Below are 27,189 nucleotides of genomic sequence, written 5' to 3'. Positions count from 1 at the left end.
TCAAATCCTATGAGTAGTTATTCTTTTACTGAACTCCCCAGGTACCACTTAGGTAGAAAGACAGTATTTAGTTAGTTTTAATGTCGATTCCTGTCATTTTTACTTGTTACTGTTTGCTGTTTACACCTTTTTACCATTCAATGTTCTACCTTTTTCTGATAATAAACCTATTAGTTTATTAGCTCTGTTGTCCTGGACTAAGAATCCTGGTGGTTTGCATTCTAAGTCTGTGGATGTTTTCTAGGAACTGTGGGACACCTGGGATTGTGGCTCCAGTGTCCTTGGAAATCACTGGGGGAAATAACTTGCGGGTGGGAGACTTGCCCAGAGGCAAGCAGGACTCAGCAGAGTATGTCAGTATAGGCGCACATGCACAGATGCAGGCAGGCCTGGTCAGTGCTGGATAGGATCCTCCAGGTGGCCGCAGGGTTAACCCCAAGTGGGTGCTAGAGATAGCACGTAGGCATTATGTGACAATATCCTTCTAGGCAGATTACAATCAATAAGACCATATCACTCATAGAGCTCTTTGCTATGTCTCTGTGATAGCTACAGTATTTATTGGTCGCACAATCCCAAAGTACTTGGCGGTGAACAAATCAACACACATACCTGCTTATAATCGAAAGAGAAAAACGCCTATATTCCGACCTAAATCGGGACATGGACGTCTTTCTCACGCGGGTGCACAAATTGGTATAATCGAAAGCCGATTTTGGGCGTTTCCAACTGCACTTCGTTGCGGGAACGAATAAAGTTGATGGGGGCTTGTCTGAAGCGTGGTGAAGGCGGGACTGAGGCGTGGTTATCGGCTGAGCAGAGATGTGCGTGCTCGGCCGATAATGGAAAAAAGAAAGGCGTTTTTAGAGAGAATTTAGGTCACTTTTGTTGGACCCGTTTTTTTCACAAACAGGTCCCAAAAAAGTGCCCTAAATGACCAGATGACCACCGGAGGGAACCGGGGATGACCTCCCCTGACTCCCCCAGTGGTCACTAACCCCCTCCCACCAAAAAAAAAAAACGAACGTTAAACACTTTTTTTTCCAACTTGTAAGCCAGCCTCAAATGTCATCCCCAGCTCCATGACAGCAGTATGCAGGTCCCCGAAGTAATTTTAGTTTAGTTGGTGCTGCGCGGGACCCCATGCAGAGAGGAAAAATTGGAAGAAAAAAAAAAAACCAAGCAAGTGCAGTCAGGGACGTCTAAATTACCACGATAGTAAAAGGGGGATTTGAACCAGCACCCTTCTGATTTCAAGCTCAGTGCTCTAGCCAGTGCACCGATGTCAGCTAAACGAGCTGTGATTGGCTGACAGAAACTTGGAGGGACTTAATGGAAAGGGAAGGACATCTTAGCAACTGAATAACATGGTGCAGTGGCTAGAGTCCTGAGCTTGTAAATCAGAAGGTTGCTGGTTCGATTCCCCCTTTTACTATCGGTTTAATTTGGACGTCCCTGACTGCACTTGCTTGCTTGTTTTTTTTTTCTTCTGATTTTTCCTCTCTGCATGGGTCCCGCGCAGCACCAACTAAACTAAAATTGCTCTGGGGACCTGCATACTGCTGTCATGGAGCTAGGTATGATATTTGAGGCTGGCATAGAGGCATCTCAGGGGGACCAGTGCACTACGAATGCTGGCCCCTCCCACGACCAAATGCCTTGGATTTGGTCGTTTTTGAGCTGGGCCGCTTCGATTTCGATTATTGCTAAAAAACAAAAACGCCTAGCTCAAAAAACGCCCTAATCCAATGTATTTTCGAAAAAAAAGATGGACGTCCATTTTTTTTCGAAAATACAGTTCGGCCTGCCCCTTCACAGACCCGTTCTCAGAGATGGACGTTCTTACACATAGGCGTTCGCGTTTGATTATGCCCCTCATAATGTACAAAATAAAACAGCAAAATAAAAACGTATACATAAAATATGCAAAATAAACCATAACTATAATGCTTCATTCTCGACAAACACTCTGCTCATATGCATACTGACGTCACATTTCTCCAATCATGTCATATGCTTTTTAAACTAAAATAAAAAAGCATGCTGGAACAGAAGGGTTTTTAAATTTCCTTTAAACTCTGCCCAGTTCTGCAATACTCTGTGAGGACAGTAGACCATGCCAGAGCTTTGGACCAGCAACTTTAAACATTGAGGATCGATTTTAAAAGATGGTATTTCCAACAAATTTGAGTTGGAAAACTTAAGTGCCCTGCTATAATAGGTGAGACTAAATTATTTAAAACCTTAAACACCAGTAATAAGATCTTGAAAGCCATTGAACTCTTTCAATGCAGGTGAAATATGACAGGACCATGAGAAACATGAGACAATTCTTGCAGCAGCATTTTGTGCTATTATTAAAGCTTTCAACTGAATGTTATTGCCTGTGCCTTAGGGTGTGATTCCATAACTGGGCACCTCCAATTAGGCACTCCAGTGGTGGGTGGTTGAAGCCTGTTCTGTAATGGAATGCTAGAGTAATCCACAACTTTTATGCTATACACAGCCAAACTACTGAACAGAAATATAGCAGAATATCAACTTACAAACTGGAAACAGTGCAATTCTACACAAAACTGAAAATAAAATTATGCATTTCTATAAGCGAGAACGTATAATTTTGAATCACTTAGGCTTTGCTAGCAGTGGAAGATTAGTTTCTCACTTTCTATTCAGCCCCCCTCTCTTCAGTTTCATAGGATGACTCTTTGTCCTTCAAGCTTTTTAGTCAATGAAAATGCTTCCTTCTGAAGCCTTACTGAAACCTGCTGCATATTTGAATATTTGTCATATCCATTCTTCTCTCTTTCAGAGAGCACAGATACACAATGAAAGACTAAAGAAGGTGTTGTTATAGTACAGGCCATACCTCATTTTAATTATTTGTATTTATATTCTTTTTGTTCAGACCAATGATCCAGACAAATCACAAATCTATTAAAATATATAAATCAAAAACAGCGACTTTTCACACAAAAATAATACAAGTGAAAATCAAAACAATAAACCAAACAAATAAAAAAGCACAACAAAACAAAACCCAGCTTAGAAATTAACCCCTTGACTGAGTCAAAATGAGAAGTCCCAATAGTGAAAACAGAGCTCCAAATGGATTTCTTTTGAATTACCTCTACTTTATGCCATTTTTAGATGTGATCTCCAGCACCGAGCACCTGTAGAGGTAATATTACTTCTTTCATCTTATTACAGGTACTTCTTCATACATCCAACTATGGCCTTTATTTTAAGAAGCTCTAGCCTCAAAACCAGCATTTAGAAATCCACATTGCATGGACATCCAAATCCTGATTTTAAAGAGCCAGAATATAGACATCTAAAACTGCAGTACATCTGTATGGCAAGGGGGTATGGTCTGGGTGAGACTAAGAAGGGACCAAAATATGGACTTTGAACTCTGACTTCAGAAGGGGAAGGGACATCTATGTCCCAAAATACATACATTTGATGGGGTGTATGTCCAGTCACAGGGGAGAGGTGTCAGGATTTAACCTATGACAACCTGGGTTTGAGGTTAATCCTTTGACCCCACTTATACAGTTAGAGAGAATGCATTAGGCCCCTGCATGGGAGGTTGTAGCATGTCAGGGAAGACTAGGTTTGAGGTGGTGGTGGGGACTAACCTTTCTGGATTCTAGTGATACAATTCCCTGAGCATGGGGAGTGAGATAGGAATACTCAGCAACTGAACTGGAGACATTAGCATCTCATTTACATAGACAGTAGACACTGCTACCCGAAAAAAACCCAAAGAAAAGGATCCTGTTAGCGAATATAAAGGACTAAAAAGCGATTGATTGCTGGTTATCCCGGACTCACCATAACTGAGAAGGGGGACCCACATAATGACCTTGCAACAGGTGAGTCTAAAGAGTTGGAGACTGATCTCTCCCCTTTTTGATAGTGAGACGCTCTTCTACTGGAGACTGTTGCCAGGCGAATGGACTGGCTTTTTGTTGAAATCTACAGCAGATTGTGGACTGACCTTTTCTTACAGTAGTGGATGCTGCTGTGGACTGACTTCTGGTTGAAGGGGCAAAGCCAGAGGACAATGGACAACAGGATGTTATTTAGACCTGGTACTTGGGACAACCAGATTACAGAAAGTTGCTCCGATTGAGCAGCTATCCACTGGAGGGATTAAGTGTCACCTTCTTAATCCCCCAGTAGTCGCAGTCCCTGCTCCCCCCCCCCCAACATGTGAAACTAACAAAGGATACCAGGCTCTATGACAGCTTCAGAAGCTATGAACGTTCATGGTACTAAAATCTTAAGAGAGCTCCATGACAGTTGATGAGTAGGCCTAATGGACAGTACAGTGGCCTGAGAACCAAGGGACCCAGGTTCAAACCCTACTTCAGCTATTTGTGGTTTTTTTTTTGTGACCTCTGGGGACCGAAAAATACCTACTGCACTTAAATGTATAAAAAACCTGCAAGTCTGAAGGCTATTGAAGAAGTGTGCATTCAGGCACAGTAGGTATTCTTGTTGTCCCTGGAGAGCTCACAATTAAAAAGATAAAAAAAATCAAACAGCTGAAGTGGGATTTGAATCTGTACCCCCTAGTTCTCAGCCTACTGCTCTAACTATTAGGCTACCCCTCTGCTCTGCATAAATATTTATGTGGCTATTTTATAACATGGATGTCTTTGTGTAGCATAGGAATGTCCATGTCCCTTGTTTTGCTCCATTCATAGAATGGACATTTTGGTTTGTAAAATAGATTTTCATGCTGGATGTCACCAACACACAAACATTCATTTCTCATGTATTTCAGAACAGGTTGTACTTCAGCAGAACCTGTTCTAAATACATCAGAAATGGACAGCCATATCTAACATACTGACTTAGATATCCTTTCTAAAATGCCGTTTGTTACTATTAGCTTTCCCCACTGCTTTGTTATTGTATACTGACTAGCTGCCTTGAATACCATGCAGTGCTAAGGAGCACAATTAACAACCAATTGTCTAGAAGATTCTCCTTTTTGTAATTTAGCACCTACCCAAGCACTTCCAACCCTCGTCGTCTCTTCGCCACCCTTAACTCCCTCCTCAAAGTGCCCTCCGCTCCCACCCCCCCTCTCTCCTCAATCACTGGCTGACTACTTCCGCAACAGGGTGCAAAAGATCAACCTTGAGTTCACTACCAAGCCACCTCCTCCTCTTCACCCTTCAACCCTCTCCCTCAACCATCCAACCCAGGCCTCTTTCTCCTCCTTTCCAGATATCACCGAGGAGGAAACCGCCCGCCTTCTTTCCTCCTCGAAATGCACCACTTGTTCCTCTGATCCCATCCCCACCAACTTACTTAACACCATCTCTCATACTGTCACCCCCCCCCCCCCCATCTGTCATATCCTCAACCTCTCTCTCTCCACTGCAACTGTCCCTGACACCTTCAAGCACGCCGTAGTCACACCTCTCCTCAAAAAACCATCACTTGACCCTACCTGTCCCTCCAACTACCGCCCCTATCTCCCTCCTACCCTTCCTCTCCTGCAGTTCACAGACGCTGCCTTGATTTTCTCTCCTCTCATGCCTTCCTCGATCCGCTTCAATCCGGTTTTCGCCCTCTAAACTCGACAGAAACAGCACTCTCTAAAGTCTGTAATGACCTGTTCCTTGCCAAATCCAGGGCCACTACTCTATCCTCATCCTCCTTGATCTATCCGCCACTTTTGACACTGTCAATCATGATTTAGTTCTTGCCACACTGTCCTCATTTGGGTTTCAGGGCTCTGTCCTCTCCTGGTTCTCCTCCTATCTCTCCCACCGCACCTTCAAAGTACACTCTCATGGATCTTCCTCCACCCCCATCCCGCTCTCTGTTGGAGTTCTCCAGGGATCTGTCCTTGGGCCCCTTCTTTTTTCAATCTACACCTCTTCCCTGGGCTCACTGATCTCATCTCATGGTTTCCAGTATCATCTTTATGCTGATGACACCCACTGTATCTCTCCACACCAGACATCACCGCGGAGACCCAGGCCAAGGTATCGGCCTGCTTATCCGACATTGCTGCATGAATGTCCAACCGCCACCTGAAACTGAACATAGCCAAGACCGAGCTTATCATCTTTCCACCAAAACCCACTTTTCCACTTCCTCCACTCTCTATCTCAGTTGATAACACCCGGAGTGGAGGAGTGGCCTAGTGGTTAGGGTGGTGGACTTTGGTCCTGGGGAACTGAGGAACTGAGTTCGATTCCCAGCACAGGCAGTTCCTTGTGACTCTGGGCAAGTAACTTAACCCTCCATTGCCCCATGTAAGCTGCATTGAGCCTGCCATGAGTGGGAAAGTGCGGGGTACAAAAATGTAACAACAATTCTCCCCATCTCATCTGCCCGCAACCTCGGAGTCACCTTCGACTCCTCCCTCTCCTTCTCTGCGCATATCCAGCAGATAGCCAAGACCTATCGCTTCTTTCTCTTTAACATCAGCAAAATTCGCCCTTTCCTCTCTGAGCACACCACCCGAACTCTCATCCACGCTCTCATTACCTCTCGCCTTGACTACTGCAACCTACTCCTCACTGGCCTCCCACTTAACCATCTATCCTCCCTTCAATCCGTTCAGAACTCTGCTGCACGTCTTATATTCCGCCTGAACCGATATACTCATATCACCCCCTCCTCAGGTCACTTCACTGGCTTCCGATCAGATACCGCATACAGTTCAAGCTTCTCCACCACCGCCAACTCTAGGCTCCGCCCTTTCTGCCTCGCCTCACCCTATGCTTGGAATAAACTTCCTGAACCCTTACGCCAAGCCCCCTCCCTACCCATCTTCAAATCCTTGCTCAAAGCCCACCTCTTCAATGTTGCTTTCGGCACCTAACCTTTATACCTATTCAGGAAATCTAGACTGCCCCAATTTGACTGCCCCTACTTGACTGACTGTACATTTGTCCTTTAGATTGTAAGCTCCTTGAGCAGGGACTGTCCTTCTATGTTAAATTGTACAGCGCTGCGCAACCCTAGTAGCGCTTTAGAAATGTTAAGTAGTAGTAGTAGGTAAGTTGTTTAATCTTTGCAGTGACCTGGAAAATCATATTTTACAATATTTTGTGAAAGATATCCAAGGCTGGCCTGGGAGCCCTGTCATTAACCAAAAAGAACTAAGTTAAAGGAACTCTTGAATAGGTTGTAAGTTGCGGAGTAAGAAGTAATGGAAAAACGATTAAAAAAAAACTTACCAGGGATCATGCTGTCGGCAGGGATACAAGGGCGCCCTCCTGTGGCAATTAGGATATGTTGCGCTGTGTATTTTTGACCGTTCACTTCCAAAGTAGGCTCAGGATCAGATGTAAACACTGCTTCGCCACGGATTAGTTCTATATGAGCCTAGAACAAAAACAGGGAGCAGTAAGCCTGGGTGTGAAACTCTGGTCCTCACAGAGTTCATTTTCAGGATACCCAAGCACACTCACATAATTCATATGCATACAAGGGACTTTGCTTTATGTTCTATACTGTGGTTCTCCTGAAAACCTAACCCATTTGTTTCCCTCAAGGAAGGAATCTGAAACCCCAAATATAAAATTTACTACTGTTTTCAGACACAAAGCCACACAATATTGAGTTCTGAATCAGCAACTGTGGCTTTACTCCCTGCTTTTTTCACAGTATTTCTGGATCAATTTGTGTTTCAAAGTTCCTGGTTTTAATGCCACAACTACAGTTGTGTCAGGAGTGTGCCAAGCCGGAATCTCACCCTGTGTGACATGCCCCATGGCACCCCCCACCCCACCCCACTGCACTATGGCCAAAGGTGAAAATGAACAGGGAGTAATTTTGGAGCTCCTGCCTCTTTTGCACCCTTGTGTAGCCGCACCACTTGCACAACCCTCTCTACAACCCCGAATCAGGTACACTTAAATGCAACACTTCCCTGATCTTGTGGGATTGTTTTTAAAGTTTGGTTGTTTTTTTTGTTTAATTTACAAGTAGTGAATACACATTCATTCCAGATTCATTGCTTCTTGTGCCAACCATATAAGGGGACTGGAAAGCGATTTCTACACTAATGCAGGAAGAACTAACCCCACTGAGGGATTCAATGTGTGCGCATGAAGCTTTGATTCAGTTAAAGGTGATTTATGGATAAGAAAACCTTATGAGGGAAAAAAAAAAGAAATTGCTCAAGCTATCTTTATTCCCGATATATTCATATTAGACATTTTTAGAAAATACTAAGGATACCTCATCAGGGCAGTCACCACCTAAAAAGATGTTCGGATAAGATACAGCATAGTTTCACTCTCAGTTTAAGTTGAAATGATGAACATAAGACCCTAAACTTAAACAGATATTAGTTATCCATTTAAATCAGGACAGCTATTTACACAATCCTACTTAAATGCATAAAGTTATCTGGACAGCAATAAATGCGCCAATTTTTCTGGCTAAAACTTTTATGCGATCTCTGGGCCAGGATTCTGATCAGGATCGACTACTGTAACATTATTTACTCAGGAATAACCAGAACAATTTTCAAGAAGATTCAAACTCTGCAAAATATGGCCATTCGCTTACTTTGTCGAACATAGAGATCTGATCATGTAACCGTTCTGCTTAAAAGTCACTATTGACTTCCTGCAGAATTCCAAGTGAAAAGCAAGATCTTGCACTTTGCTTTTAAGGAATTTAGAAAGGGGGCCCCTTCATATCTTTCCACCCTGACCATGTGTTCTTAGATCACTTAGGGGCCAATATTCAGATCGTGGGCTGTTTCTGGTGACCGGCATTGAATATCTGGTTCATTTTTGTCCGGTTTCAACGTAAATCGGCCAAGCTGGCCAAAGGTGGCCACCAAACCCATGCTAAAAAATTGGCGGATACCCAGTTATATCATGTGATATAACCAGCTATCTGCTAACCGACAATATTCAGCAGGAGATAGCCAGCTATCTCCCGCTGAATATTGCCGGATAGCCGGCTATGTATCATTTAACCAATCAGGTGCCGCTCTTGGCCAGTTAAATGGTTTTGAAAATCGAGTGGTTAACAACCATTGTATGGTTTTTGCCAGGCCCTCGGCCACCCGATATGAGTTTACAAGGCACAGTGCCTTTTATTTTACTGCCCCAGCCCTCTGGAACTTGCTCCCACTGGCTATACATGGCGAGAAATTCCTCGTATACTTTAAATCTGCCATCAAAACGTGGCTTTTTCAGCAGGCCTATGGAACCTGAGTTGGGATGGGTCAAGCTGAACAGTACCTTATGTTAATAGTTGAACTCTCTTATGTCTGACTGTATATTTATCTTTCCTGTCATAACATTGCAGTTCCTTTTGTTTGTGTTTTAGTCCCACTTGGTCCTGCTTGTCAGTAAGTTTTGAATAAATAAATGATTTATGCAATTAATTTCAGAGCCAATTGCATAAATCCCTTTCAATAGTGACCTGTGAAGGACAAGAGAAGGTCAACTTCTGTGCCACTCAATTTCCCTCCTAGGGAACATCATCCATCCATAAACTATGTTGCCTGAAGATGGACTACAAGCAGGTTTCAGGGACAGGAGACAGAGGCTCCCCCCTGCAAAGTTCTTTATTGCCTGAGGTTCCCTATTGCTGTCCTCCCTTTCTTAATATGTGGGACTGGCACAGGGTGAGGAAAAGGGAGATATATGAGAACCACCAACACTCTGATCAATACACGCAAAGGATGCAGCTCAAAAAACTGTATTACCACTGTCCTTCTCCTAAAAAGCCAGGACTGTGTCAAGTAGGGAGAAATACAAGGACCATGAATACTTACATTCCCACTACTGACATTCTAGGCCCCCAGTCTCCAACATGTTGCCTCAGTGAAGCAGCCAATGATCTGGCCGGGCACAGAGGAAGCAGGACTGGTGAATGGGCTTGGTGGGTCAGAAATTCTTAGTCGGCTGTGTGTTTGACATGTCTAATTTAATCCTTATTCAAAGTTATATTCAGAAGCTCACAAACCTTGTCTAGGTTATTCCGATAGATATCATTAAGCCGGTTGACGTAGGCATCACGTTTTTCTTTAATAGTCCTGCAAAACAATACAACAAATGATTATTAAAGCTTTTTTTTTTGTTACATTACATTTTTATCTAAGAAAAAAAGGGTGTGGTTTCAATATTTCCAACGCAGATTACAGAAGTATAACCTTCAAACTCACAAAATGTGCATATAGAATCATAACAAAGGTACAAATTTAAGTGCTAAATATCCCAACCCCGAACTAGAATCCCCCCTTCCTGCTCCCCCCACCCTTCTCCCATCCCCACAAAACCTTTAAGAATTCCGAGTTAAAGTATTAAAGTGAGCCCATAGATCTGAAGCGGGGTCATAATAGCCCAATCTCTTGTCCATAAGTTGTTCCATTTCTCCAATCAAGAATAATTTCAAAATCCAATTAAACTCGGTAGGTCCCGCTGATTTTTTCCAATGCCTGTGATAACGCTTTTAGCAGCCGTCAAACACATTCTCTTAAGACGATGTTGCCACTTCAGACCACGCCTGTTGCCCAATCCCAAGAAACAACATTTTGGGTCACAAGGGAAACGGAAGCCCATGTGAGCAGCAATCTTAGAACCAACCTTCTCCCTAAAGGGTTTTATCTGCTTACAGGCCCACCAAATACTTCAGGAATGTTCCAACACCATCTCCACAATGCCAACAATTGTGGAAAACCGTGGGGAACATGGCATGAAGTTTCACAGGTGTATAATACCATCATGTTAATACTTTGTATGCATTTTCCTTCAGAAGCACGCACATTGAAGTTTTCTTATCTTCTAGAAATATTGCTTTCCTTTCACTCATGGTAAACTCAACATTAAGATCATGCTCCCATTGAGTCATATAGGCGTACTTGTGAAAGCCTGTACCCCTAATCTATATAAATAAATCCCACCTTGAACGTTCTGAAACTCCCTCCAACTGTGGCAGTGAAGTCCTGAACTGCTGTAGTCCTCCTGGCTATTCGGACTACTCACCACCGCCCTCAGCCACGCCCCTTCTGCGACCTACGCCACGCCCCAACTGGACATAAAAAGCACCATGAACGTTCTGAACCACACTTTGAAGCTTCAAAAGTTCGTATGTTCGAAGCTCTGTAACCACTTTTAACCACAGTACATCTGGGCGCCGCCATGATCTGAAACGAGCGTCACAGCTGCAACACACCAATAGGAATACAACAAGGGAGGAGCGTCTGAGGCGAAGGCGTCAGTCGCCGTTGCCACGCAACGGAATGCAATCACGCGTCATGCACCTATCAAACAAAAGAAGGGGCGGACCTACGGCTCACTCAATACGTGCGCCTCCATCGTTCCCATTCACCTATCAAAGAACTCAAAGAAAAGAAGGGGCGGACCTAACACGCGAACGGCTCACTCTATACGTGCGCCTCCATCGTTGCCAAGCAACGGAATGCAACGACGGATGATGGACCTATCACAGCCAACTGCTACACAACAAAGGAGGAGCATTAAAGTAAAAGGGGTCACTCCTTCTCTGGGTAACACGAGCCCAACAACGCTGGAAAAACAACATTGCTTTCCTTTACTTCGTTGGAATAAAGGCTTTCCTTTACTTTGTTGGAATAAAGGTAACGCAAACTTATTTATTAAAAATATATTACGAACTTCTTCCTGTTTTATGTGTCCGCAATTCCCCCTCTGCTATGCCGGAACATTATTTTCTCTGTCCGCAATTCACCCTCTACTTCTTGCTGCTTTCTGTGTCCGCAATTCCTCCTCTGCCGGGACATTAGTACCCACAATAAAGCGTCCTCCGAACGAAAATACTGCTTTCATCTGCTTCTACTCATCTACACTCATCTACACGGACTTACTTTTCAAAAATTAAAACAAGGTATTACCAACTTCTTGATCTTTTCTCTCACCGCAATTCCCCCTCTGCTTCACCCTCTTGCTGCTTTCTGTGTCCGCAATTCAGAATAAAGCGTCTAACAAACAAATATACTGCTTTCCTCTGCTTCTACTCATCTGCACTCATTCCCGGTATTTCACCCGCCATTTTGATTATACGTTTCACCATCTACTAATCATTGCACTGCTAAAATGCCCACCGACAACAACAAACGAACCTTTACTTGCTCATCTGCTTGCACGCCTCTACCCTCATTTATTTCTGTTTCTACACCTTTGCTGCTTCACTGTTATTTCCTGCACCATTACTTTCAACCCTGTTATAGGCAGCCATTTTGACCACCACTACCAGTACTGAAACAAATGAATGTCTGCTAAAGTATACATCTGTTAACAATAATAACGTTACTAAACACAACTACATACATTAAAAGAAACTTTTCTGTCAGCTATATATGTGTAAAAAAAACCCTTTAAAAAACAAAACCATACCATGGGGATATATTACATATTCACCATTTTAATGGACACTATCTTATATGTACAATGCAATTATAATACCATTAAACATGTTCAATATGGGAGTTGCTGTCTTTTTTAAAAACACTTATATTTTTTAATATCAACAGACAAAAATAACAGAAAAACAAACTACATGCTAGCGCCCGTTTCATTTCTTTTCGAAACGGGCCTTTTCCACTAGTAAATCTATAAAGAATGAAAATAGCTCCCCTCATTTTCCCCAACGATCCCCATAGGTTTTCAAAGTGTTCACTATCATCGGGGTCATCTCTCAGCCACCCTTGTTGGAGTATATGTTTAACCTACAAATAAAACAAAACATCAGACCCAGGTAGAGTATAGTTCTCCTTAAGCTCCGCAAAGGGATCTCCAGAAGGTCTTGAAAATGAACCAACCCCTGAGATGCCCATCGTAAAAACACAGGATGCCTAAATCCTGCTGAGAACCCTGGGTCTGAACTAATATGGGCATATGAGGAAGGTGCCTTGGACCCCCTGAATTTAGGCCTAAGAAAACTCCACAATATTTGCAAATGGTGGACAAATGGATTGTCAGATAGCTGGCTATATGCCCTGGAGGAGAGAGAGGCCCACAAAACCACCCCCAAAGTGTAATCTCGTACCTATGCCTGGTCCATAAGTACTGCAACTATCGGCTGACCTTGGCTCCAGGCTGAAATAAGTTTCAACTGGGCCACCTAGTAATACCAGTGTAGATTGGGTACTCCTCGTCCCCCTAGGTCTACCACCCTCCACATCACCTTTCTATTCAGCTGCGAAGCACAGCCTCTCCAGAGGAATCCCGAGAGGTCCCGCTGAAGCCTCATCAGCTCTACCTTGGAAACCAAAACTGGCAAAGTCTGAAACAAAAACAACAGCCTAGGTAAGATGTTCATCCCAACAGCCACGATACGGCCCCACCAGGATAACAATCTGCCTTGCCAACCTTCCAGGTCTCAGCGAAGCTGCCAGAACAAGGGGACATAATTCAAAGAGAACAATTGGGAGACACCACTGGGGATCTGAACACCTAGATATGTAAAACTTCCTTGAGTACACCGAAAGGGAAAGGCCAGAGTCAAGGAATCCCTCTCCTGCTGTGTGATGGAAACGCCCATTAGCTCTGATTTATCATAATTTATCTTGAAGCCTGAGAGTCTACTAAAGTTATTAAGTTCGCGCATGAGCACTGACAGAGTAAGACCAGGAGACCGCACATAAAACAGATCATCAACAAAGAGCGCCAGCTTATGTTCTATATTTTCAACTTGGACTCCTTTAATATCCACCACTGATCGAATTCTCTGGGCCAGAGGCTCAATAAAGAGAGCAAAAAGTAAGGGGGAAAGTGGGCATCCTTGTCAAGTACCCCTCTCAATCGAAAAAGCAGATGAGTAACCCCCATTAATTTTAAGCCATGCCACCAGTTTCTCATATAAACGACATAACCAACCTAAAAAACCCTGACCAAACCCCATGAGCTGCAATACCTGCCACAGATAGGGCCATTCAACCCTGTTGAACACTTTCTCGGTGTCTATACTTAAAAAAGCTACTGGGACTCCCCTCTGTTGTGCTCCCCATTGTACGTGCAATGTACGTCGGATGTTATCTGCAACTTGCCTACGGGCTACAAAGCCCGATTGATCCGTATGTATCAGCCGGGGACGTACTCGCCCCAGCTGGTCCGCTAGAGCCTCGGACAGGATTTTAATGTCCAAATTCAGCAAAGAGATTGGGCGGTAGGAGGCGCAAAAAGCCGGGTTGCATCCCGGCTTCAAAAGCACCAATATCCCTGCTTCATGCATGCTTACTGGGAGTAGTTGACCACCAAAACAAGCATTCCCCACCTGCAACAGAAGCAGACCCACCTCTCCCACAAATATTTTTTAAAATTTTGCCAAGAAACCGTCCAAGCCTGGAGCCTTCTCTCCCTCGAGTCCCTTTATGACTAATGCAAGATCCTCAAGATGAAAAGGAGCCTCTAATTGTGCTCATTCCTCACTAGACAGTTCTGGTAGTCCAAGCCTTTGCAGAAAGTCTTGAATCAATGTTACTTCTACCTCTTCCCCTCTATTATACAGGGATTGATAAAACTGTGTAAACTGCGCTCAAATATCTCTATCTTGGTAGTACATTAAAACCCAAGGCCTTTAATTTTCGTGATGGTGTTTAATTGCTGTCAATGATGAAGGTGATTAGCTAACATTCTGAACAATTTTGTTACCAAATTCAAAAACTTTTTGTTGAACTAATCTTCTCATGTACTCCACACATTCTACCTGTAGCTTACTAAGCTCTGTACGGCATTGTCACAATTGTAAAAAAACACTATCAGACCCTCCTTCCTGGTGTAGACACTCTAAGTAAACCAAGTGTAATCTCAACTCTAGTTCTTTCCACTCCCGCTCTCTTTTCTTACAGGATCCCCACTTAATTAGGTGGCCCCAAATAAACACCTTAACAGCATCCCGCAGAATGCCATCGGAGACTTCCCCCGTATCATTAGAAGCAAGATAATCACGAATTACACCCCAAAGCTCATTACACAACTTATCGCCCAGAATATTTTTGTTCCATCTCCAAAACAGTTGACGTCTCTCTTCCTCCAGGCCTCCTGAAGTTATACCCACAGGTGCATGATCAGAAAGATAGATACTATTATAGAGTCCGAGACCCTTCCCCATAACTGGCAACTACATCACACTATGTCTATTCGAGTATAGGTAGACTGAGCATGAGAATAAAAAGAAAAGGAACTCTGGCCTGGATGTTGTAATCGCCAAACATCTAGCAAGTCTAACTGGAGGTCAATAGTTTCAATTGCTTGCAGTGTGCTAAGCTTGAACCACTTGCACCTTTAGAATGATCCAAAGCGGGAGAGGAAGTGACGTCACAGGGAAGCATGGTCGCCTAGCTTCTTAGCTCCCTCACCCACCACTGAATTATCGGGAAAAAAAGCGATCTAACGAGAGAAAGGCATAGCAAAAGCTAGCGGATTCCTCCTCTAAACAGCTGACAACATGAGTAAAACCGTTTCTACGCGAAAAAAAGAAGCGGAAAAAGCGGAGAAAAGCATGGCGATCAAGGCCGCAAAGCACCGCGAATCTCCTGAGCGCGCCTCCCCGTCGGACTCGGATTCAGCGCTATCCATGTCTGAAGCGCGAGCCCCTCCTCCAAAAAAAGGTATGACCGGCGAACTCCGCAAGTTTCTCTCCAATATTCAGATGGAGATTAAACAATCCAAAGATGAAATATTGGAGCGGATGGACACGCTCAGTGTCGAGCTTAGGGAGCTGGGGTGCCGAATGGAGGAGGCAGAACTGAAAATAGATGAACACGCCGAAACTTTACATAAACATGCAACTCTGCTACAAGAGATGGAACATAAAAATGCGCATCTGGAGTACAAATTAGATGACATTGAGAATCGGGGACGGCGAAATAATCTTCGCTTCCGTGGCGTCCCTGAGGGCGGCGAAATTGAAAATGTAGCGGAGATAGTGCAAACTCTTTGTTCCACCTTGCTGGGCCCCGAGGATGGAGAATTCCGGTGTGAGTTGGACAGAGCACACAGAGCACTGGGGGCGCGAAAGGAGCAACAGTCACGTGATATCATCGTGAAGTTCCATAAATATGAGACCAAGGAAAGGGTTTTGGCATCGGCCAGAAAGAAAAAGACCTTGGAATATGGAGGAGCTCAGATCCAGGTTTATCAAGACCTGTCGCAATACACCCTCCAGTTAAGAAGGCAGATGAGACCAGCGCTGGAGATCCTGAACAAACATCAGACACAGTATAGATGGGGATTTCCTTTTTCTTTGAATTTTACATTGAAGGGCATTAAGCACCGGGTGCAAACCCTACAGGAGGCATGGGAGGCCTTGTACGCTGCTGACCTCGTGCCTGCAAAAGCCCCTCCTGGAGCGGTGGCGCCCGCCACAAGGGCGAAGCTTCAACGGTGGCAAAGAGTTCCAGAATCACCCAAGAGAAGCAAGCAGAACCGTTGAGCTGGACTGCGTAGGTTCGATGGGAAAGCAGAGACTGTGTTTTCAAAGATCTGGAGAGTGGAGGGCTGCCGTGAGCGCCGGTTCTGACCTGTAGACTGTGAGGCCTGTGATGGATCGGCCTCTAGCCATATCCTTAAGACTTATGTGAAGAAATGAATCGGTAATGATATGAATAGGATGTATATTGAAGGGACCTGGATGGGGGTTCAAGGTGGGGGAGGAGGGGGAATCAGTGATTGTTTAGATCTGTCAAGAGTGGAGGGGGGGGGTTGGATTTGGGGCCGGGGACTGTGTGGGAGCTGGGTAACTTCTTCGATTCCCACTTGAGGGTCATAGGCCTCTCAGGTGGTGAGAATGACTGGGATGGGGGGAGGGGGGCTTTCAGGGGAAGGCGCGGGTGGGAGACGGGGATACTGGAAGGGGAAGGGGAGGACAGGGCTGAGAACAAAGCTGATGTGGTACAGAGGGGTCATGGAAAGATGTTACAGGCTAACCCTGATTAATTAACCAGTGATGGGCACAGATTTAAAGATAATATCCTATAATGTAAAGGGGCTAAATATGCCACAGAAACGACAGAAGTTTTATAAAGAATTGAAACAGCTTAGGCCACATGTGGCTCTCCTGCAGGAAACACATCTGAGGGGTAGACATGAAAGACTTCTCTCCCATTCAGAGTATCCAGTGGTGTACCACGCCTCAGCAGCAGAATCTAAAAAGGGGGGAGTAGCGATATTAATCCATGGAGCAGTTGGGGCACAGGTGATTAAGGTAAAGAGGGATCCGGGGGGACGTTATATTTTTTTACATATTAGAATTGCCCAAGTGGACCTAACAATTGCATCTATATATGCACCAAATACTGGTCAGGCACACTTCCTTGAGAGAGTTAAAAATTCTTTGGCCACTTTTGCACGGGGCTCCCTTGTCATTGGTGGGGATTTCAATGCTGTGATGGACTCGAAACTAGATCGTACAGGAGTCCCTAGAGCTGAGGGACAGAAGGATTCAGCGGCATTGAGATCTCTAGCATTCTCACTAGGCACATTGGACTTGTGGAGGGTGAAACATCAGAGGGAGCGAGATTACACATTCTACTCACCAGTCCACAACTCCTATTCCCGTATCGATTATATTTTTCTAGATGCCACACTAGTGGAGTGGGGACCTGCAGCGGGGATAGGTAGCATGACCATTTCGGACCATGCCCCAGTGTGGGCAACTTTGCCAAACATCAGAGCAGAGCATAAGGATAAAAGATGGTCATTAAATGTAGGCCTACTGCAGGTAGGGGAAGCGGTGGAAGGCTATAAAAAAATGCTACAAGAATATCTTGAGCTCAATCTGGAATCAGGGCCCCCGCTTAGCACGGTGTGGGATGCTATGAAGGCTGTGTCTCGGGGTTACTTTCTGCAATTGGCCAGCAAACAATCCAAGACCCGTAAGGCACAGATAGCGCGTTGTACAGAGGGCATTCGCCGGTTAGAGGCTCAACATAAGGCTAGCGGGTCTGCACGAGTCTTGCGGGAGCTTACTGCACAGCGTGAGCTACTCGACTCTATCTATTCAGAACAACTTGGTTTGTTACAAGCAAAGATAAGAGTGAGCTCGTATGAATTTGCCAATAAGGCGGGGCGCCTCCTAGCCATCAGAATGCGTCGGCAAAAAGCTGAGCGGACTATTTTAAAGATACGTGAAGTAGGTGGGAGGGATTTAGCTAAATCTGAACACATACGTAAGCGGTTTAGGGAATTCTACCAAGAACTGTATGCCCAAGAACTTAACCCCTCTCTGGACTTGGTAGACCAATATTTACAAGGCAGTGAGTTGTCCTCTTTGAGCCATCATCAGCAGGCTTTTTTAGATGAACCGGTAACCCCCAAGGAAATTCAGGAGGCCATTCGTAGCCTGCCATCGAGTAAATCACCTGGGTTGGACGGCCTGCCCAACGAATTTTATAAGAAATTCGCCCCAGAATTAGCTCCCCTTTTAGCAGATTTGTTTAATCAGGTGGGGAGAGGGGGGCCTCTGCCGATGTCTATGATGGAGGCATGGATAGCAGTATTACCTAAACCAGGAAAAGATAAGTGCGAATGTGGATCCTATCGACCTATATCGGTCTTAAATGCTGATGTAAAAATCCTGGCCAAGGTGCTGGCAAACCGGCTGGCCCCTATTCTCCCAGTGCTTATTCACCCTGACCAGACGGGCTTTGTCTCATACAGGAAAGCGATGGATAATATTAGGAGAGTGGTGGACATCATGTATCTAGCTAAGCGAAATCAGAAGCCGCTCTGTATTTTAAGCCTCGACGCGGAGAAAGCCTTTGACCGGGTTCACTGGCCCTTTCTGCATAAGGTATTGGAAATTATGGGGTTTGGAATGCAGTTTAGGAGGTGGATTCAGGCTTTTTATGAATCCCCAAGGGCCTGTGTCCGGGTCAATGGTGGAAATTCCGAGATGTTTACGTTGTACAGAGGCACCAGACAGGGGTGCCCTCTGTCACCCTTGTTGTTTGCTATGGTGATGGAGCCCTTTGCAGCTCGAGTGCGCTCGGATCCTAATATCTCCGGAGTCAGAATAGCAGATAGAACCCATAAAATAGCCTTATTCGCTGATGATGTATTGATGCTGATAACACGGCCTCTAACCACCTTTCCACATCTTGAGAGCATAATAGCGGAATACTCTGCCGTATCAGGGTTTAAAGTTAACATGGCCAAATCAGAGGCCCTGAATGTGACGCTTCCTGAGGATGTGGTGGAAACCCTAAAGATCTCCTCTCCATTCCGATGGGCTCATAAACAAATCAGGTATTTAGGAGTCAACTTGACTGGGGATTATTCGGAACTCTTTAATGCCAATTATAAGGGTTTGGGTAAAACTATTGCGGAGGACCTAGAGCGCTGGGGAGAACTGGGAATATCCTGGTTTGGGCGAATAGCTATTCTTAAAATGAACATACTACCCCGCTTACTCTATCTTTTCCAGGTGCTGCCTGTGATGATGCCCAGGCGATTTATAGCGTCCTTACAAGATAAATTGGTGCGGTTCGTCTGGGCCGGAAAGCACCCTAGGTTGGCGAGGTCTCTGTTATACAAGGAGCGGAAGAGGGGGGGGCTAGGGGTGCCCAATCTTGCTTGGTACTATAGAGCAGCACAAGGGAAAGCGGCACTCGAATGGCATCAGGATTATCCTGACCGTCAGTGGGTGCATATAGAACAACATTCCTTGGGCGAGAAGCCGCTGAGTGCAATTATGTGGTTACCAAAGTCTTTCAGAATTCTGGAGGAGCGAGCCTGCCCCTCTATAACTACAACACTTTATTACTGGGACAGCTTATTCCCTAAGAGACAGTGCATATTGACCCGAGACACTCCTATAGCCTTTAATCCTCTATTCTTACCAGGTACCACTAAGGGGATATTTACTAAATGGTATGAGACAGGGGTGAGAAATTGGGGTCAAATGTTTGACGGGGACTCATTGCTGTCTTTTCAGGCCTTGAAGGATAGATATCCAGGGGTAGAGGGAGGTGAATTTGCATATCGTCAATTAGCGCATTTTCTCCAGACTAAAGCGGTACGAGAAGTGATGAAGCGTCAAACGCTGGAGCTGGAGGAAGTGTGCGAGAAGTTTGCTACCTCTCGAGGCCTGATCAGTCACCTATACCTCATCATAAGTAAGCAAACAATTTGTAGTGAGGAGCACAGGAATAGATGGGAAAAGGAACTGGGTAAGTGCCTGGAAGAGCCTGAATGGGAGAGAATAGAAAGAAGCGTGGTGAGAGTGTCGACACATGTACCCCTGCAGGAGATTGCAGTAAAAGTATTATATAGGTGGTACCTTACACCTGCTCGTTTACAGAGGATATTTCCGTCTTCCTCGGGTATGTGCTGGCGGAGGTGTGGCCACAGGGGCACAATGGGGCATATATGGTGGGGTTGTATCAAAATCCGTGCATTTTGGAGAGCGGTCCACTTTAGGATGCAGAAATGGTTGGGAGGTACAATCCCATGGGCTCCTGAGGTGTTTCTGTTCTCTGCTCGGATTGCAGGCTTAACAGCATGTAAACAGATCCTGGCGAAACATGTAGTGGGAACGGCAAGGGTGGTCGTAGCCTCACACTGGCGAAGGGAGGGGGTTCCCCCAATAACAAAATGGCTTCGCAAACTGAGGTATGTAAGTGAAATGGAGAGATTGATGGCTGAGCGCAAAAATCAGATGGGAAAATGGAAATTGGTTTGGAACAATGTCCCCTCTGAAGACCTATCAGTCTAGCATGTTGATTATCCGAGTGTAATATGATTGTTAATGGTCAGCTGTGTCCTTTTGGAGGGAGGGTGGGTAGTGGGGGGGGGGGGGATTGTTAGATCAGGGGGGAAGGGAAGGGGGAAAAAATGGAATAAACGACAAAATTTGAAGTTACGTGATGTTAATATCTGAATGATGAAACTGTTACTCACCACAGTGAAGAAACTATTACTAGATTCTTTGTACTTACAATAGAGAAGTACTTATTTGATGTTTGTGCAATGTATGTTATGTTATGTTTCATTGAACAATAAAGACTTCTTTCAAATAAAAAAAAGAATGATCCAAAGCGGTAAGGGAAAGATTGAAGTCCCCTCCCAATATTACCCCTCCTCGTTTAAATTGGAGCAGGGTCTCACGTATTGCCCCAAAGAATTCCCCCTGACTGGTGCTGGGTGCATAGAGTTTAATAAAGGTTAATTTCCTGCCCAGAAAGGATGCCCCAAACTGCTAAGCATCTACCCTGTTCATCCCTGTATACAGTATCCTTAATGAATGGAACCCCCTTATGATATAAATGACCAACCCTCCCACTTTTCTCCCCCTGGAATCCGAATGCACAATGCATTCACTGTAAGCCCTATGATTGAGCAAGGGAGTATCTTGCTTCCGAATGTGTGTTTCCTGAAGTAGTATAATATCCCATTAACATACCATGAATCCACTCACAACCCTTTCTGTCTCACCCTACCACCCACTGGCTAATCAGTACTCCCACTGGCCAGCTCAAGCCCTGAGGAAGCACACCATCGCCAGAGCAGACACAATGATCAATAACTTCCCGATCCCCCCCCCCCCCATGAATCCCACCATTTCACATGTTATCTAAACCTTCCCTCCCCTATCCCCACAAGTTGTTTCCCCACTCAGGCATCTATTCACACTCACATTATGCATTCCACACATTCACCCATGATGCATGACCAACATCACCCCCCCCCCACCCCCCCAGAACCAAGGGAGTGAGGGGAGGCCAAAACTGGGAACATTTCAAGTCCCCTGTCCTGAAAACTGTAGGCCCTGAACAGTCAGAGAGGCTCAAGTAGTCACTTCTGCCGCCACATGCCCAGGGTTCTGAGTTCGCACTGAGGGACCGCAGCCAGAGCATACTTTCTACCAGGTCAATTTTTTCCTCTGCTGCACTGTTGCTGAAGAAGTCCCCGCAGATACACCAGCCGGGAAGTCTTTGCAACCAAGCTCCAGAAGGGCGTTCCAGGCTTCCGCCACGGTGTGGACCTGTCGAGATTGCCCTGCCACAGTAAACAGCAATCCAAACGGGTGTAGCCAGTGGTAGTGGTAGCCAAAATGCTGTAAATATTTAGTGAGGTTTCAAAATTCCCTCCACCTCTGGAGTGTTGCTCTCGCCAGATCTTGAAACACTGTAACTTTGTAGTTATCCCATGGAATCTCTCCCAGGGATCTCACCCTCTTCCATATTGCTTCTTTGACGGTGTAATTGTAAAAGCAGACTATAATGTCTCTAGGGAGTGAGTCACGTTGGGGCCCCAAACGTCTATGAACCCGATCAAGCTTAATAGCGGGCAAGGGCTCTTCACCCTGTTCCCCACCAGCGGAAGGCAAAAGCGAGATGCAGATCTCCCGAATAATGTGAGCACAGTTATTGTTCTGGATCCAATTGTGGAATTCCCTTCTCACATTGGGAAGAACAATCCAATTCATAGTTACCTGATTCTAGAGGTCAGTACCCATGAAAAAGATATAGGTGTCGTTGTAGACCATATGCTGAAATCTTCTGTCCAGGTGTGCGGCGGTGGTCAAAAAACGCGCATGATTGGTTTTAGTGAAATTGTGCTTGCACAACACTTTGCACATTTTCAATTTCATTAAAACTGAGGATGCATGATGTGAGGGGAAGCAGGGCAGGCAGCGGGAGTGAACAGCAGTGAGGAAGGCTTCTGCTGGCGGGGCTTGGGGAACCCCACCAGCCATGGTATGTGGGATTGCAGCAGGGAGGTGGAGCAAAATGTGCCCCCACATTTTGAGCTCTGCCCCCTCAAACCTTGAAGTCTGGCTACGCACCTGATTACCGCATACAATTAGCGTGGGATTAGCGCACAAACCCTTACCACCTGCAAAATGGGTGGCAGTAAGGACTCATGTACTGATTTTTTTAATGGCTGCACACTAATGGCAATGTTAGTGCATGGCCATTAATTCAGAAAATGGAAAATTAGTGGCTGCAGTAAAAATGCCCTTAGTATGCACAGTGCTGCGTAACCCTAGTAGCGCTCTAGAAATGTTAAGTAGTAGTAGTAGTAGTAGTAGTAGTATGCAGGTAAAACCTGCATAACGGCGCGCTAAGGGCATTTTCTACCACAGCTTTGTAGAAGGACCCCTTCATGAGAGAATCCTTAGGAAATTAAAAAGTCTTGTGATAGGAAGCCATTCCCTTTTGTGGATCGCAAACTGGCTAAAAGACAGAAAACAGAGAGTAGGACCATATGGTCAGTTATCCATATGAAACGGGTCAGTAGTAGAGTGCCCCAAGGGTCTTTACTGGGCCCTGCTGTTTAACATATTCTAAAATGATCTGGAGATAGGAGTGAGGAGCGAGGTGATCAAATTTGTGGATGACACAAAATTATTCAAAGACATTAAAACGGAAGAGGATTGTGAAGATTTGCAAAAGGACCTTGTGACGCTAGAAGACAGAGCATCTAAATGGCAGATGAAGTTTAACGTGACAAATGCAAAGTGATACACATAATGAAAAATAATCCCAACTATAGGTATAAAATGCTGGTTTCTGATTTAGGAATCTCTCTCCCCCCAACCCCAACATTAGAAAAAGACCGGCATCATAGTAGACAATATGCTGAAATTTTCAGCAAAGTAGGCGGAGATGCCAAAAACCCCAAATAGACTGTTAGGGATTAAGTCAAAAGGAATGGCGGACATAACTAAGAATATCATTATCCCTCTGTACAGGTCTCGGATGCATCTGCACCTTGACTATTGTGTGCAGTTCTGGTTGCCCCATAATAAAAAGGATATAAAGGAACTAGAAAAGGTTACATAAGTATAGCCATATTGGGTCAGACCAATGGTCCATCTAACCCAGCATCCTGCTTCCAACTGTGGCCAATTCAGGTCACAAGAACCTGACAGAATCCTAAATAGTACCAAGATTCCTGCTACTGATCCCAGGGCAAGCAGTGGCTTCCTCATGTCTATCTCAATAGCAGACTATGGACTTTTTCTCCAGGATCGTGTCCATACCTTTTTTTAAACCCAGATACACTAACCACTGTTACCACATTCTCTGGCAACAAGTTCCAAAGCTTAACTATTCATTGAGTGAAAAAAATGTTTCCTCCTGTTTTATTTATTTAGATTTTGCTCACACCTCTTTTTCAGTAGTAGCTCAAGGTGAGTTACATTCAGGTACACTGGATATCTCTCTGTCCCAGGAGGGCTCACAATCTAAGTTTGTACCTGAGGCAATGGAGAGTTAAGTGGCTTGCCCAAGTTCACAAGGAGCAGCAGTGAGATTTGAACCAGCCACCTCTGGATTGCAAGACCAGTGCTCTAACCACTAGGCCATGTAACTTCCTTGAGTGTCCCCTAGTCTTTGTACTTTTTGAAAGAGTAAAAGATTGATTTACGTTTACCTGGTCTACACCACTCAGTATTTTGTAGACCTCAATTATATTCTCCCTCAGCTGACTTTTCCAAGCTGAAGAGTCTTAACCTCTTTAGCCTTTTTTCATATGAGGAGTTCCATTCCCTTTATCATTTTGGTCACCCTTCTTTCAACCTTTTCTAATTCTGCACACAATACTCAAAAGTGTGGTCACACCATGTAGCAATACAGAGGCATTATAATAGTCTTTGTCTTATTTTCTATCCCTTTCCTAATAATTCCTAGCATTCAGTTTGCTTTTTTTTTTGGCCACCACCAAACACGAGGCAGAAGATTTCCGTGTATTGTCTACAATGGCACATAGATCTTTTTCTTGGGTGCCGACTCCTAGGGTGAAATCTAGCATCACATAACTATGATTTGGATTATTCTTTCCAATGTGCATCACTTTGCACTGGTCTACATTAAATCTCATTTGCTATTTGGATGCCCAGTCTTCCAGTTTCCTAAGGTCTTCCTGCAATTTTTCACAATCCGTATGTGTTTTAACAAGCTTGAATGGTTTTGTGTCATCTAGAAATTTAATCACCTAACTCGTCATTCCCATTTCCAGATCATTAATAAATGTGTTAAACTACGCCAGTCCCAGTACAGATCCCTGGGGCACTCCAATATTCACCCTCTTCCACCGAGAGAATTGGCCATTTAATTCTATCCTCTGTTTTCTATCCATCAACCAATTCCTAATCCACAGAATATTGCTTTCTATCCTTTGGGTTTTAATTTTCTCAGGAGTCTCTCATAAGGGACTTAGTCAAACGCTTTCTGAAACTCTAGATACACTACATCAACCGGCTCACATTTATCTACGTTTATTCATGCCTTCAAAGAAATAAAGTAAATTGGTGAGGCAAGACTTCCTTTAGCTGAATCCATGTTGAATCTGTCCCATTAAATCACGTTTGTCTATGCATTCATTGATTTTATTCTTTATAATAGTTTCCACTATTTTGCCCAGTACTGACGTCAGGCTTACCAGTCTGTAATTTCCTGGATCACCCCTGGTTCCCTTTTTAAAAAATAGGCGATATATTGGCCACCCTCCAATCTTCAGGTACTATGAACGATTTTAACAACATAATATTTCAGAGAAGTATTATGAAAATGATGGCTAAAGCACCTCCATTATGAGGAAGTTAAACAGTTTAGGGTTGTTCAGCATGGAGAAAAGATGACTAAGAGGGGATATTACAGAAGTTTATAAAATCATGAGTGGGGACACTCCATGAAACTAATGAATGGTAAATTAAAAACAAATTGTGTGAAGTTTTTTTTTTCATACACTACATAATTAGACTGTGAATCTATTGCTGGAGGATGTGGTCAAGACAACAAACACAGTGGGAGTCAAAAGAGGTTTGGACAAGTTCCTAGAGGAAAAGTCCATAAAAAAGTATCTTGTGAGCTTGAGGTAGGGGAGCTGACACTTTGTGAATGGAAAAAGGAAGAGTCCATACATCTTGGATTCTGTCGAGAATGAGAGACTGCAAAGGAAGCGATTAAAATGCAGTACAGACAACAATTTGGAAAGGCTACTATACACCATAAGGCACAGTCTCTGCTACAAAACTTTGACACTGAACAAGGAACTTGAAGGGACTTCAAAGCAAGCAATGGCTATGAAATTTTAAATGTCAGCATGAGAGTTAGCAAGTTGCGATATCAGGAGAAATTCATTCAGCGGACACAGCTGCTGCTAATGACTACCCAGTTAAACCACACACCTTAGTACAGGAAAACAGATATTCTCCAGAGCAGATCTATAATGCAGATGAAAAAGGCCCAAGTAAGGATGACGATGACAAGGAACCAGATCAAACACCCCCAAAGGTGGCTGAACCAGTTCAAGCATTGGAACTTAGGATGAGGTGGCTAGAAACTGAGGAGATAGATCGCCTAAAAATTCTCCAGCTGCAGTCCATCATGGACTTAGCTAAACGGAAGAAAAGGGAAGGCATGAAACAAATGTCTGTCCCATCGTTTTGCTGAAAATTAGCGCACTCTCGTCCTCAGTCAGTATACTGTCCTCATGCAAGACACTGAATGTGTTTTATTAATGCCAAAATCTTTGTGTATGCTTTTTTCCAATTTAGCCCAACATTATTGTGTTTACATGTTGCACATGGCTTAGGTTTTCCTTGTGTTCTTTTCATTTACATTTCAACGTTTTTTTATTGATGACATTTCAAAGTAAACACAATCTTTGTTTTAAATAGATACAAAGAAGAAAAATCACGACTCATATAATAAAATAAATGGGAAGATAAGTCATCAAACTTTTAACAATGTTATATCATTCAACTCCCAGCAAAAACCCATCCCAACCCTCTATTATATAATGCAACTCTTGTTAATGATGTGTTCTTTTCATTTAATAGATGTGACTTTGATTGAATGAACAAGATTGTTATTATCTCATAATACATGTATTGTACATGTCTGCTAGTCAGTAAATTCAAAAGTGATGCATTGTAGGGGAGGAGCAAGATGGCGTCCTAGCTGTGCTCACGGAAGCTCTCAAACTGTTTGTTGGAATTTTCTAACTTTTCCCCGATTTCTAATTATGCCTCATACCAAAAGAAAGGGGACGACAAAAGTGCAACCGTCAATTGCACTAACGTCGTCTCCCAACCAGCAGACATTAGACCGCTTTGTGAGAAGCTTACCTCTCGATACCGGCGTGGCGATCCCCGCATTGACTGACAACGAAGGAGCGACGTCGGCCAGGGGCCTGGATATCACCTTATCGCCGCCGACGCTGAATCCGCCTCCTTGTCCCGCAGGCGCCAGAGTGG

The 27,189-nt window shown here is 44.3% G+C and overlaps 1 protein-coding gene across 1 annotated transcript in view; it reads right to left on the bottom strand.

Moving 5' to 3' along the window:
• The window catches only part of GSR (glutathione-disulfide reductase), a 92,128-nt gene that overhangs the window by 45,425 nt on the left and 19,514 nt on the right, over positions 1–27,189 (bottom strand). The window contains exons 4-5 of the mRNA XM_030194514.1: positions 9,970–10,039; positions 7,215–7,362 (exon numbers count right to left, since the gene is read on the bottom strand). Coding sequence (XP_030050374.1) covers positions 7,215–7,362; positions 9,970–10,039 — 218 coding nt within the window. The remainder of the gene's footprint in view (positions 1–7,214; positions 7,363–9,969; positions 10,040–27,189) is intronic.

This window comes from Microcaecilia unicolor, chromosome 2 (assembly GCF_901765095.1).
Source record: "Microcaecilia unicolor chromosome 2, aMicUni1.1, whole genome shotgun sequence".
NCBI classification, from domain to species: domain Eukaryota; kingdom Metazoa; phylum Chordata; class Amphibia; order Gymnophiona; family Siphonopidae; genus Microcaecilia; species Microcaecilia unicolor.
This window is presented reverse-complemented; position numbering and strand designations above follow the sequence as displayed.